This window comes from Rana temporaria, chromosome 3 (genome assembly GCF_905171775.1).
Source record: "Rana temporaria chromosome 3, aRanTem1.1, whole genome shotgun sequence".
Taxonomy (NCBI): Eukaryota; Metazoa; Chordata; class Amphibia; order Anura; family Ranidae; genus Rana; species Rana temporaria.
In genome coordinates this window covers 238,988,705-239,002,920 of record NC_053491.1, presented here as the reverse complement: position 1 = coordinate 239,002,920, position 14,216 = coordinate 238,988,705, and the positions used below count along the sequence as shown (strand labels likewise).

The window sequence follows — 14,216 nt, the reverse complement described above, 5'->3', positions numbered from 1 at the left end:
TCGAGTTTCTCGGACGTGTGTACGAGGCCTCATTCTTCAGACTATAGGAAGATTTTTAAAGTAAGGAATCTTTTAAATATTTGGAAGATTTCGGGTAGGTTAACCACATTTTCCATTTTCTACGATAGGGGATTATAGAATCATTCTTATAGGCTAATAATAGTTCTAATTGAGCTTGGGTGTTTAATCTGGTGATGACCATTGGTAGGTTTGGGGCGTCTGCGGATTTCCATAGAGAGGCCACTGTAATTCTTGAGGCTATCAAAATATGTAAGTCAAACTGCCCCTTTTTTCTAACTGCACAGGCAAGCCTATAAATTCAGCACTTTGAATGGCTGTAGAGAAGAGATGACTGCAGATAAACAGGTACAACCTGTGTAGGAGGATTTGTTAAATCTCCGTGTATCACCTGAGGATAGTTCCTTCACTGGGTATATGTTAGGGTTTACAACCACTTTAAGCTCATTTGACAGAGCAATATCTGCACATGTTTTAAAGTACGCTCCCTCCCATTGGAAAGGTCCCCCATTTCCTGCATTGCCACCAGGGCAAGAGCTAAACAAAATGTCAGTTATTTAATACGAAGGATAAATTAAAGGGGTTGTTTTGCCAGAGAATTAAAGCACTCGTGGGAGGTTATTTAACACTATGGCAAATTATGTGTTTTTCGCTCATGGGTGCTCAAAGTGTTATGTAGCTTTGCAGAACTGTCAGTCACTCTGTTTATATTTTTTTACACTAGCTGTTGGCATTGACTTGTAAGACAGTTAGTAGGGCAGAGCAGAGCACATAAGGATATGGCGGCAAATGAGTCACAAAGGGGAGCATTAAACTTGTTTAGGATCAGATTACATAAATCATCCCATCGTCATCTTCCCATTCAATCACCTTTGCTTACTTTTTGAGTTCTCCAGTCAGAAAATATAACTAGGGAGACTATCCAGGTAAACAACAATGTACTACTTGTCACTGCTGTATAAACTCCCCTATTATTCCCAGCCTTATACTAATAATTATGGCCAGATCTCCAAACCCCTTTTCAAATTGTCTTGGACATTAGGTTACTTTTGTGACATCTGTTGTCTATGTCTGATTATGCATTTTTGTATAATGGCCTTTTTGCAGGTGGAGACTCCAGTAGAAAGACAGACTGGTGTTCCTCAGACACATGGCAGGGGCTGTACTGAGCTACAAAGGCATTTGGTGTCACCTGAAAGTGACTCTCCATCTTCAGCCAAGGATGACAGCCATGACAGCAATAAGGAAGTAGAAAGTGATTCATCTGAGGAAGATCGCAGTGAGGATGAATCTGGCAGCTTCTCTCCATTACCAGCTTTACAGAGCCCAGAACCTCAGTTCACATGTGAGCGGGAGAAGCAAGCCGTGGTGGACCTTATTAGGTATATGCACACCTACTGCCTTCCACCTAAAAAACATCACAGTGATGAGAAACACCAGCATTATACTGGTCTCCTGAAGAGACCAAAGACTAACACCACCCCATCTGTGCATTCTTGTTCCAACCAAGTAATCAAAGTCAACTCTGCTAATGCCAAGGGGAAGTGCTATGCACAGGGCAAGTTTAAAAGGACGAAACCAACCAGGACCGAGTCTTCAATCCTAAAAGTACTACTTGCGAAAGACATTTGTGGGGATGTAAGCAAGCCATACAGGTTGACGCAACCAGTATATGCAGCTTTTGCTAATTCTTCTTGTAGCCATGTAATGCAAGGAAAATCGGAGCATGGGTTGGGAAGGGGCAATAAAGCAGAACTGGAGAAAACTCATAAGCCATTTCTCTCTCTCAGGAGAGAGAACAGATCCATGGAAACAGACTCTGGAAGGCCAGCACATAACGTTTCCGAGCAGATGACCAATAAATCTGCATTCAAACAGGAATGCTCTGTTTATGCTGTCAGGCGCTCCAGTAGACTAAATCCAGAGTTCTGGTTTAATGATGAAGTTTCTCCCCAGACATACACAGCACAGGCAGGAAAAAATGCCCAGATTACCATGGAACAGTCTCTCTGCTTGACAACAGACCCTTTTGTTGATGAAGAGCAGTTGGCCGAAGTGGAAGTTGAAGAGTCTGTCGAAACCACTGGTCAAATAGAAGGTAATCGAACTCTACAAAACATGCTTGAAATGGATGCCAGGAAAGCACACAGTGATATTGTCAACCAAGTTTACCACCCCTTAGGTAAGGCTGGTTACTTCATAGTTGGGGCATATGTGTAAAATTTGCCAAAGAATCTTCTTAAAAATAAAAGCCATGCTATATATTACAATCTCTTCCATTGCATTTTCAAATTTTGTTTCTTAGCTGCAAAATTAATGCATGGACCATTTAAGCACGACCTTTGTTTCAATGGAAAGGATGAAATGGCAGAACTGCACATTAGTTGGATTATTCAGTAAGGTAGAAGAAAAGGTCAACTAATGATAAAGAAGACCTTGCTTGAAAATGCAAGGTTTGCTTATTTCCTAGCCCAACTCCTAAATAAAAAAACAGTTTAAACCCAAGGTGCCTTTTTATAAATGTTTTCAAACTAGATTCACACAAATCTGACCCAAATTAATTATTTCTCAATTGATTCCTATTAGAAAATTGAGTGAATCTTAAGTAAAAGTTGTATAAATCTTAAGTGAAAACATTTATAAGCATATCCCTAAAAAAAAAAAAAACATCTTGGAAGAAGAAAATGCTTCTAGATTTACCTAAGGGACACTGAAGCCTCGTAAAAGAAACATGGTTTTCCTTGTCAGGCTTGTCGAGAATCTTGTCAAGCTTTCTTTGCATACACACTGTCAAGACAAAATCTTGTCGTTCTCAAACGCGGTGACGTACAACGGCACTATAAAGGGGAAGTTCGATTCCACTGGCGCCACCCTTGGGGCTGCTTTTGCTAATCTCATGTTACTGCGTGTTAGTAAAAGTTTGGTGAGAGACGATTCGCTTTTTTTTTAGTCTGTTACAGCGTGACAAATGTGCTATCTCCATTACAAACGCTACTTTTACCGAATGTGCGCTCCCGTCTCATACTTTATTCTGAGCATGCACAGATTTCTAAGCATACACACGAACGTGTTTCTCGTCGTAAACCAGCCCGACGAGGAACACGACGAGGAAATTGAGTCTCCCGACGAGAAAAAAGAGAACATGTTCTCTTTTTTTCTCGTCAAAATCCACGACAGTTTTTTCGACGAAAAACATACACACAATCGTTTTTCTCGACAAAAAAGCTATGCCAGCATTTTTCTTGAGGGATTTTGCCGAGGAAAACGGTTGTGTGTATGTGGCCTGAGGATCCAAAATCTCCAAAACAATTATTCCTGCACTGTACAGTGTTAATCGGAGGGGAAGTGGGGAGGTGGTAGGGGGTTAGTCTTTAAAAGTCTGCAAAGATTTTCATGGGAAAATCCCAGGAGGCAGCGGTTGGGCACAGTGACATTACCCTGTGCCTTCGTGAAGTGGGGTCCAAATAAGTATTTTTTGTTTTCTTGAAAGGCTGCTTTTTGCCTTTTTTTTTTTGTATTATTATTATTTTTTTCATTTGAGGATTCTGGCTTTAATTAAAATCTTTTTATGCAAGGTTCAATTTAAAGCAGGCTATATGAAAACCTTCTCATATTAATGTATATGGGCAAACACTTTAGCAAGTTATGAATGTCCTTATTCAGGACTCACTTGAAATGTACATTGGTGTTAGATTATAATGGGTTATGCAGTTCAGTAATTTTTTGGTTTGCTAATCACAAGAAATGTGGTTTAGCAAGTCCTTTAACTGTAACTTTCAAACATTAAGAATCTGCTTTCAGATTGATTATTTCTGAAAGCAAATACGCCTGACATGCTGAATACAAATCTTAATGATGGTGGTACCTAAAGCCTCGTACACACGATAGGTTAAACCGATGAAAACGGTGTGATGGAACCGATCGTGTGTAGGCCCCATAGGTTATTTAACCTTAGGTTAAAAAAATGGCAACTTGCTTTAAAATTTAACCTATGGATGGTAACCGATGGGTCAAAACCGATCGTTAGTATGCAAAACCATTGGTTAAAAACCTGCGCATGCTCAGAATCAAGTCGACGCATGCTTGGAAGCATTGAACTTTGTTTTTTTTCAGCACGTCGTTGTGTTTTACGTCACCGCGTTCTGACACGATCGGTTATTTAACCTATGGTGTGTACACACTACGGACCATCAGTCAGCTTCATAGGTTAAAGTGGAGGTTCACCCTTCAAAAAAAATTCTGACATCACACAGAGTTGCGCCATCCTACCGACAGAATGCCGGTGTTTTTCTTTTTCTCAGCACATACCTCTTAATCCCGATTTTCACCTCACGGCAATCCCGCGGGAGTGGGCGTTCCCAAGCACTGCCTGTGATTGACAGGCTTCCGAACGGCATACCGCGCGTCACAGGTTGCCGACAGAACCCGAACGTCGTTGCGCAGGCGCCGTATAGAGCCGCACCGACGTTCGGGTTTTTTCGGCAACCTGTGACGCGCAGTATGCGCCGTTCGGAAACCTGTCAATCACAGGCAGTGCTTGGGAACGCCCACTCCCGCGGGATTGCCGTGAGGTGAAAATCGGGATTAAGAGGTATGTGCTGAGAAAAAAAAAAAACACCGGCATTCTGTCGGTAGGATGGCGCAACTCCGTGTGATGTCAGAAATTTTTTGAGGGTGAACCTCCACTTTAACCTAGGACAACTGTCCTTGAGACCGTTTTCATCGGATGGACTGATCGTGTGTACGAGGCTTAAGGCTTTAAACAAACTTTTAGCAGGATTTAGTAAGCTTGCTACATACTTAGTAAATGCTTACTGCATTTTAGAGCAGCATTTACTAGTTGGGTTTAAAATACCTTAGTGTTTAGGGCCCAACTTTTTTTTTTAATGCATCTCTAATCATAATACAGGACCAAAACTGTAAATTGACAGGCCAAATGTGGTCAGCACCTACATTCAGTTATGGATATATGGTCTATGAGTTCATCAATGCTGGACGTTCTTGGCTTTTAAAGGTTAATTACATTATTACATTAGTTCATTATGTGTCCTATTTGTTTGTATTCCTTGCAATCAGCAGTGCATGTGTTTCAGTGTTTTCTCTGGTTCACAGCCCCATCCAGTGGATGAAGTAACCATTACAGACTTTAGAATCAATTCACTATATAACACATTACATAACTGTGTTGGATTTGGGAAATTGTTAAGTAAAAAAAATATGTATTCTTTAATAATAGTTATAATAATAATAATTATTATTATTATTTGGGTTTTTCTTAAGTAAGAAATGTTGTTTAATATTAATAATAATAATAATTATTATTAGTATTATTATTTTTAATTACAATGATTTATTGCATTGCCTCTTATTGTATGAAAGTGAAAAGTGAAACCTAGTTCATTTCTTCTGCTTCCTTATCTTAAAGCGGGAGTTCACCCATAAATCAATTTTTCCCCTTAGATGGATGCTAGATGGATGCTCGTTTTGTCTAGGGGAATCGGCTAGTTGTTTTAAAATATGAGCTGTACTTACCGTTTTCGAGATGCATCTTCTCCGTCGCTTCTGGGTATGGATCTTCGGGAGCGGGCGTTCCTTCTTGATTGACAGTCTTCCGAGAGGCTTCCGACGGTCGCATCCATCGCTTTACTAGTAGCCGAAAGTCGGTGCGGCTCTATACTGCGCCTGCACACCGACGTTCGGCTTCTTTCGGAAAATCGTGACGCGATGGATGCGACCGTCGGAAGCCTCTCGGAAGACTGTCAATCAAAATAGGAACGCCCAGTCCCGCAGCCCATACCCGGAAGCGGTGGAGAAGATGCATCTCGTAAACGGTAAGTACAGCTCATATTTTAAAACAACTAGCCGATTCCCCTAGACAAAACGAGCATCCATCTAAGGGGAAAAAGTGTTATGTATGGGTGAACCCCCGCTTTAACCTGAACCTTTCTTGATGGCAGTTGCCAAAAGTACTTCTGATTGGCTGATTGAGCAGCCAGTCAGTATCATTACTGTATGCAGGGTCTTGCCTTGCTGCATGAATGTACCCTAAATCAGAGTCGAGGAAGCCCAGAATTGGTGAAAATGGTAATTTGTAGGAAGTGTTTGTTGATGTTTTGGTTATATTAAAGCACTAGGAAGGGTTAAAGACTAGGTCAAAAAATTTACTTTAGGACTCTTTTAGGGCAGATATCGACGGACTCCAGCCTTCTGTTAATGGCATGACATCAGAGTGACAGTTTTGAGATAATTTAGAATGTAATGACATTGATTTGCTTTTGTCCTGCTTCAAGTGTCTTTTGCATTTCCATAGACATGCATGGGAGCGCAAAATCCTTCTGAAGCAAACAAAAGTCCATCAACTCTGATCCTTGAAGTTTTTTGCATGTAACCTAAAAAATGATTGCTCATATTTACGCTCCTTAAAATATTGCTAGCTTGTCAGTGGAACTAATTGTTAACCCAGCTTTAAATCTTATAATCCTGTCTTTTTTTCTATGCTTTCAGATGTCACCAGATGCTCTACAGTTTCTTTGCCACAAACGTAAGCTTATAATTGAAATCAAGGAATATATTTTACAGAAAGCCAAAACTGTCTTATATTACAGTGTACATGTGATTCAGCTTTGTAAAATTCACCATTTATTAAGCTAATTTTGCACTGGTGTTTTGCTGCAGTGCGAACGACAGCGGCATTTTTGCTGCCATTTAACGGGTGTGAGGAGGGAGCTGTGGTCGCTGTGACCGTACACTTCAATGACAGATTACCGGCAGATACAGCTATCCATGGCTGATTGCAGCACAGCCAGTGATTACAGTGTTTTAGTGTCCAGCAGCGATCGCTGCAGGTAATCACTAGCTGCGCAAACAGCCATGAATAGCTGTGGCCACAGACAACCTGACTTTGCAGCCATAACTAGCCACTGTGCCAAAATGCCTGTGCGAATGTCACCTAAATTTTATAATGAGCCGATTTCTTGGGCACCAGTACATTTCTATATCCATCATACTAATAAAATCACACTGTAGAATGTGTATACAGGCGGTCCCGGGTTACAAACAACATTGGGACTGTAGGATTGTTCTTGAGTTGAATCTGTAAGTCGGGAGAGGTACATTTTTTAAGTATAGCTCCAACCCCAAAAAAATGTAAGCTTTTTGGATAGCATAGGGAAGGGTTAACACCCCGGTAACGTTTGTTTTGCTGTCTGTGCCCCTGTTCAGAAGATTTCACTTCACTTTCTGTCCCCATGGCAATTGGATTTTGAAAAATTTGGGTTGTTGTGGACACACGATCTGAAATTCCGACAAGAAAATCAGGGATTTTTTTTTGGCTCAAACTTGAGTTGCATACACACGGTCACACAAAATTCCGACCGTCAAGAACACAGTGATGTACAACACTATGATGAGCCGAGAAAAATTAAGTTGATGATTTTTTTTTTTTTGCGTCGGAATTGCATACAGACGAAGAAGAACTTTTCCGGTCGTAAAAAATTTGAGAACCAGCTCTAAAACTTTTGTTGTCAGAAATTCCAACAGAAAAAGTCAGATGGAACATACACATGGTCGGAATTTCCGACCGAAAGCTTGCATCAAACTTTTCTTGTCGGAAATTCTGACCCTGTGTACCAGGGTAGATTTCCTAGGGGTCCTAGGGGTAGATTTCCTCTCACTTCCTGTTGTCTCCCTCCATTTGTAAGTAGGAGTCATTTGTAAGTCGGGTGTCTGTAATTAGGGGACCGCCTGTACATCATTGTCAAGAAAAAATTCATCACTGTCATTTAAAACGCATGCACAAAGAAGTTTTACCTGCAATGAATGTTTGTATGCCAGATTTACTGTTTTAAAGCGGAGCTCCACCCTAAAGTGGAACTTCCGCTCATCGGAACCCTCCCCCCTCCGGTGTCACATTTGGAACCTTTCAGGGGGGAGGGGGGTGCATATACCTGTCTAAGACAGGTATTTGCACCCACTTCCGGCCATACAGTCTGCAGGTAGACTGCGGGCAGAACGTCCAAAAAACGTTTTGGGAAACACACAGCTCCCATTACACAGCGGGGACCAGTGAGCTTGGCGCAGCGCGACTCGTGCATGCACCGTAGGGAAGCGGGCAGTGAAGCCGCAATGCTTCACTTCCTGGTTCCCTCACCGAGGATGGTGGTGGGGGCAGCAGAGTAACGAGCGATTGCTCGTCTTCTGCTACCCACGTCGCTGGACTCCAGGACAGGTAAGTGTCCTAATATTAAAAGTCAGCAGCTGCAGTATTTGTAGCTGCTGGCTTTTAATTTTTTTTTTTTTTTACAGAGGAGCTCCGCTTTAAAGAATATTCTATAGCCTGCACACAATTTCTTTGTCTAACCTTTTTACCAGGCATTAGGTCAAGTAATATTCTACAGTGTATTTTATCACCTTTTGGAAGACATTGATATTGTATTTTCTGTTGTACCCTGTAAGAAGGCATATAGACCTTTTGTCTGGACATCATTGCGATCTAAACGGTCCTCTCTTTATCTGTCTTTTGGTATATGGTTTATTCTTCCTGCCTTATTACTAGGCAGTTTTGAACACACATTTAAGTTCATTATTATTATTATTATTATAAACTGTCACATTTTATGTTATTTTGCAGGACATCGTCATTTGAGAAGAGAAACTTTGACCAAGGACTTTCTGTTGAGCTGTGTGGGACTGCAGGTAAGGCATTCAAATATAGTTTGCTTATAGTTGGTCATCAAATACCCACATCCCTGCTCCCTCACAGATGCCAACATTTTCTCCTTGGCTTCTTCTAGGTGTCAGGTCTTAAGGCCCTTTTAATTGGCTAGCAAGAATGATGTTCATTCATTCTGGCACTGAAGTGTGCCAAGAATGTACACTGAGCTTCACATGCACAGCTTGGTGTACATTCTAAAGACAATTGTGAACAGGCAGGTAAGCTTGTTCCTCCCTTAATACATGTTCCAAAATGTGAACTTTTCCTTTAAGGAGTAGCAATAAAAAATTGTGGATTCAGCTAGCCCTCAAATTTTGTTCAGAAAGTCAAGATTGGCTTATGATGTAGAGCGCTTGTGAAGCAAATGAGAAATTACAACTGCCTACATTTCAGCTAAAGTAGTGGTCAACCCCCGAAAGTCATTACATTTTCTGAAACAGTGTAACATAAACAATTGTTATTTTTTGTAAATACCTAGTTTCTCCTTTTTTTTTTTTTTTTATAATTTTTGCATCTCAGTGCTGCTGACCTCTTGCAGCAACCTTCTGTCTACAATAATACATTTCACTAATGCCTCCAAAGCATTAGTTAGAGGGGGTTTTCTGGCGCTGAAAACAATAGAATACACCCACATAATATGCTATCAAACAGCGACGTATACTCTCCAGTTCCAGGGTACTATTTTTATAAAAGCTGTATATTAAAATGTGTAAAACCACCTTTGAAATTACAGTAAAATATTACTGCATATACGATTTTGTATTAATTGGGCTTACATATCATGTAGAACTTTGAACAGAATATGTAGTCATGAACTTTGTGTAGACATATAGAAGAGAAACGGAGTACCATAAAACAACTTTAACATTAAAAATCTATTACACAACATTACAAAATAACTCTCCAGATAGAGGTTCACAGCATGCAAAGGTTTCAAATACAGTTGACATGTGGACTTCATTCTTTTTGGGAATCCTTCTTCAGGAGAACGTTTACAGAATCAGTACACTGGAACCCACTCCTAATCTTTTTAATAGAGTAATATCAGCCAGTATGGTATACTGGAATTCATAGCATGTATATATTGCCCATAGAGGTGCAAATCAGTAAGATATGGTGAAGCCACTGCATCTTGGGTGAGAAATGTAGATACATTCAGTAAACAGCCAATAGTCTTGTACTCCTAATCTTACAATAGAAGGACCAACTTCCCAATGGGGAACCAACCAGACCCAATGTGAGTAAGTCACTATAAAGATGGTAATCAAAGTAGTCAAGGCACATAAAGAGGCGATCTTAATCTTAGAAACAAACAGTTCGCATCAATCCAGCCTGTCTTTTGATTTATACGCATGTTTATTTCCCATGTACCATAATTATATAGATGAATACACTCACAGAAAGCCATGCTATGCATTTCATAACTAGTGTTTTTTTTTTTTTATTGAAGGTCTGACGCCCCCAACTACTCCTCCATACAAGCCTGCAGAAGAAGATCTGTACAAACCGGAGATTAGTCAGGACACTGTAAATAATGATCCCTTGATTACCTCGCCTGTAAAAATGGAAGTGACTGAAAAACGTCTCTCTCCAAATAGGAGACTGTCAAAGAAACAGCCCGAGAGGACTGAATTGTTTGCACACTTAAGTAGAACCTCATCCGTCCCTGATAAACCCCCACCACAAGGAAATAAGAGGCCATTTTCCCGGTCATTTGGAGACCATGATTATTGCCAGGTGAAGAAGCCAGAGCCAGCTTTCCAGAGAAAAGTGATAAAATCTGTGGACCTGCCATACTATGGTGACAGGAAGCAAAAAGTGCCTCCAGTACTGGAGAGGAAAATGTTCTCTAATAAAGAGGACAACAAACTGCTGAAGGACCATGAAATTCGAGCAAGTCTCACCAAGCACTTTGGTTCTCCAGATACCACTCTTAAAGAAGACGATAATGTTACATGTACCAGCCCTGAGTATGATTCAGCCTTTGAGGACAGTGAGAGTGAGTGCAATTCTCCAGAGGATGTCTTCTTTTCTCCGCTTCGAAAAAAGTCGTATTGTCATAGGAGCCCTCCACCCAAGCCACAGAGCTATCCTCGAAGTCAGGCTACTGCTCAAATTATCCACACACCCGATAACAGGAGATCACACAGGTGTGATAATCACTCATTTAAAGCTTTATTTATCTTGTGAAAATGGTCATATACAAATGTTTCCTTATATTAAAAACAAAAAAAAACAGTATTATGCAATATAGAAATAGGTTTGTGAGCCAATTGCATTTTTCATGGTTGGATGTACTATTTACAAGAAAAAGTAATACTTGTCTGGAATTGGGCCTGTACCTGTGAAGTAAAGACTGGCAGCAGTTAATTTTTGATAACCTCTTACTGACCACCTATGTATATGACCGCAAACTGGGTGGGCCTTAATGCCCACATGCCTCAAATGTCGACTGACCTATCGCAGGCAGCTCTTAATCTGTTTAAGGTCGGGAGCAAGACAGATGGGCTCCCGATCACGTGACCACTGTGACAGCCAATCAGAGTGATCACATGATCAGAAAGTCCATCCTGACTCTGCTGGGAGGAGTTTGGGAAGGATTTAAGGAGAACAATGTAGTAGCATCTGAAGTCACAACCACCCATCATATTATATAACCTACCTTGAAATTTTAATTAAAATTGGAGAATTAAGTAGAGCAAGGTATACAAACGTGTCCAGGCTATGAACATTCAAATAATTACATATTCCTAAGAAACAGCGAACAAGCATTAAGACAAGTCCTCACTGATCTCTGAAGCTGCACCCACACTGGAGCATTTAATCTTTAAATTCACAGAAGCATCATTAAAATTGTTTTCTTTGCCAGCTTAGCTTAATCTGCTCCCCTTTCCCATCAGTGACTGCACAACTTTCAAGCCTACTAATTTCTAATGTAAACACAGAGCAGGAGCTTTGAGATCAGGGACAAGGGAAGCTGAGCTGCTGAGAGATTAACAAATTCAGTGTTTTTGCTGTGAACTTTAAAGACTAATTATTCCACTGTCTTCAGCTACATAGGTAAGTAAGAGCTTTTTTTTATTAAAGCTCATTTACTGCTTGTTAAGATAATGTTAATACTTGAAAATCCATTTCCTGGATACATGTTTATTTTAAGAAAACTATACATCTAGTGAGGTGTCTGTGAACTGTCTGATTTGGGCCCAGCTGCAGTATTTGCTGGAAAACATAGAGTTCCACACCGATTTTTTTTTCGGCACCCGTTCTGCTGCCAGAAATTAAATACTGTAAAGCATGTGATTAATAAAAATCGCTGTTCAATTACATGTTTTTTTAATTGACTACCCAGCATGCACCTCCCGGTCTCGCGCATGCACATTCTAAACAGAGCGTAGCGCTGGAATATTCATCATTCCAAAAAAATGAATAAGCTTTGTTCCATTGGACTTTACATAATCCTCCCAATAGTACTAAGACGAAAGTTAAAATATAATTTTTTTTGGCACCAAACTGCATTAAAAGCATAATAAATGCAATTTAAAATAATCCATAATGAGAGAGGTCAAAGTTACACCATCAACCTAACATATCCCAGTTGACATGCTTGTATGGTTGATGTGGTAGGGTCGATGCGTTTCACAGGAATACCCGCTTCGTCATTACCTCATAGACTTCACTTTGTATCCACATGTAATCATCACATAAAATTGGAACTGAAAATGAGACAAAGTATCACATGAAAAATCATCAATAAGTCAAAGAAAGAAACATGCATACATCATAAGCCAAAAGTCTTTCCTCGTTTCTTGTGAAGATTGACTTTTGGCTTATGATGTGTGTATATCTTTGACTTATTAATGATTATTTATGTTTGACTCATTTTCAGTTTCAATGTTATGTGATGATTACATGTGGATACAAGTGCAGTCTATGAGGTCCCGAGGCAGTGGGTATTTCAGTGAAACACATCTACCCCATCACATAGACCAGGGATAGGCAATTAGCGGACCTCCAGCTGTTGCAAAACTACAAGTTCCATGAGGCATAGCAAGACTCTCACAGCCACAAGCATGACACACAGAGGCAGAGACATGATGGGACTTGTAGTTTTGCAACAGTTGCAGGTCCGCTAATTGCATATCACTGACATACACCATACATCATCTGAACTGGGATATGTTAGGTTGATGGTGTAAGTTTAACCTCTCACATTATGGATTATTTTTACTTGCAATTATGCTTTTAATGTGGTTTGTTGCAATAAAAATATGTATATTTTAATTTCTGTGTTTGTACTATTGGAGGCATATGTAAAGTCCCATAGAACAAAGTTTTTCTTTTAAATGAAATATATTTAGGTGAACAGTTGCATCTTCCAAAATTCTGTTCAGCCACCCTTGCGATACACACACCACTGACCTACTGTTATTCAGAGAAGGAATCAATATTCAAAGCCTTTTGTTTCCCCAGCTTCTGGGGTCAGCTTCATGCCTGCTCCCCATGAATACTAAGTCTGAGTAGATGGTGGGTATTTATGTTTGCTTTTTTCTACTAATATTTTTCTACTAATATGGTGTCAGACCATTTCTTTCAAATGGGACAAAGCTTATATTGGCATTAAAACCATGCCATATACTCCTGCCAGCCATGCATTAGTGTCATCTGTTGATTAGACTGGATGTCAAGTATCCAGTTATGGACAATAAGATGGTATTTCTGTAATAATTGTGTTGTTAAATTATTCATAATCTTTGATATATATTCTATGTATATTGTGCCCCATGGCTTCAAAGATTGCTTACAGTAGGGCTAATAAATGCTTAATATGTGCATACTGCATCTTTTATTCACATGCAGCCTTTGTACTTTTCTAGCAGACGCGAGATCAGTGAGCAGAGACAGAATGGACACTGGAACCAAAGGCAAATCTACAGGAAGAAAGAGCAGGTAATTGGGTTTTTAAGAATCACATAAATTAGCTCATTATGATGGCTGACATTGCCAAATATTTGCACACATTTATCAACTCTTTAAGAATCTGTATGTGCATATATTAAATGAGATTATGGTTGATGATGAATTATTAAAGCTTAAGGACATCTACAGTGCCTTGAAAAAGTAATACCCCTTGAAATTGTCCACATTTTGTCATGTTACAACCAAAAATGTAAATGTATTTTATGTGATAGACCAACACAGAGTGGCACATAATTGTGAAGTGGAAGGGAAATTATAAATGTTTTTAATTATTTTTTTTACATATCTGAAAAGTGTGGCGTGCATTTGTATTCAGCTCCCTTCACTCTGATGCCCCTAACTAAAATCTAGTGGAACCAATTGCCTTCAGACGTCACCTTATTAGTAAATAGACAGGTCAGGGATAAAGTTGTGGAGAAGTTTTAAAGGGGTTGTAAAGATTATTTTTTTATTTTCTAAATAGCTTCCTTTAAGCTAGTGGATTGTTGGTTCACTTACCTTTTCTTTC

At 39.8% G+C, this 14,216-nt stretch overlaps 1 protein-coding gene across 3 annotated transcripts in view; it reads left to right on the top strand.

Annotated features, from left to right (window-relative positions):
- PPARGC1B (PPARG coactivator 1 beta) overlaps nt 1-14,216 on the top strand; it is a 150,267-nt gene that overhangs the window by 122,401 nt on the left and 13,650 nt on the right. Inside the window, exons 5-10 of one of the 3 annotated variants that reach the window (XR_005747950.1) lie at nt 1,126-2,200; nt 6,523-6,559; nt 8,648-8,712; nt 10,182-10,881; nt 11,632-11,791; nt 13,606-13,678. Coding sequence is in view for 2 of the 3 variants with exons in the window: in XM_040344511.1 (XP_040200445.1) it covers nt 1,126-2,200; nt 6,523-6,559; nt 8,648-8,712; nt 10,182-10,881; nt 13,606-13,678 (1,950 nt within the window). In the remaining variant the exon portion in view is untranslated. Of the gene's footprint in view, nt 1-1,125; nt 2,201-6,522; nt 6,560-8,647; nt 8,713-10,181; nt 10,882-11,631; nt 11,792-13,605; nt 13,679-14,216 lie in introns of those variants that run through there. The other 2 variants (XM_040344512.1, XM_040344511.1) reach the window with 2 other exon arrangements.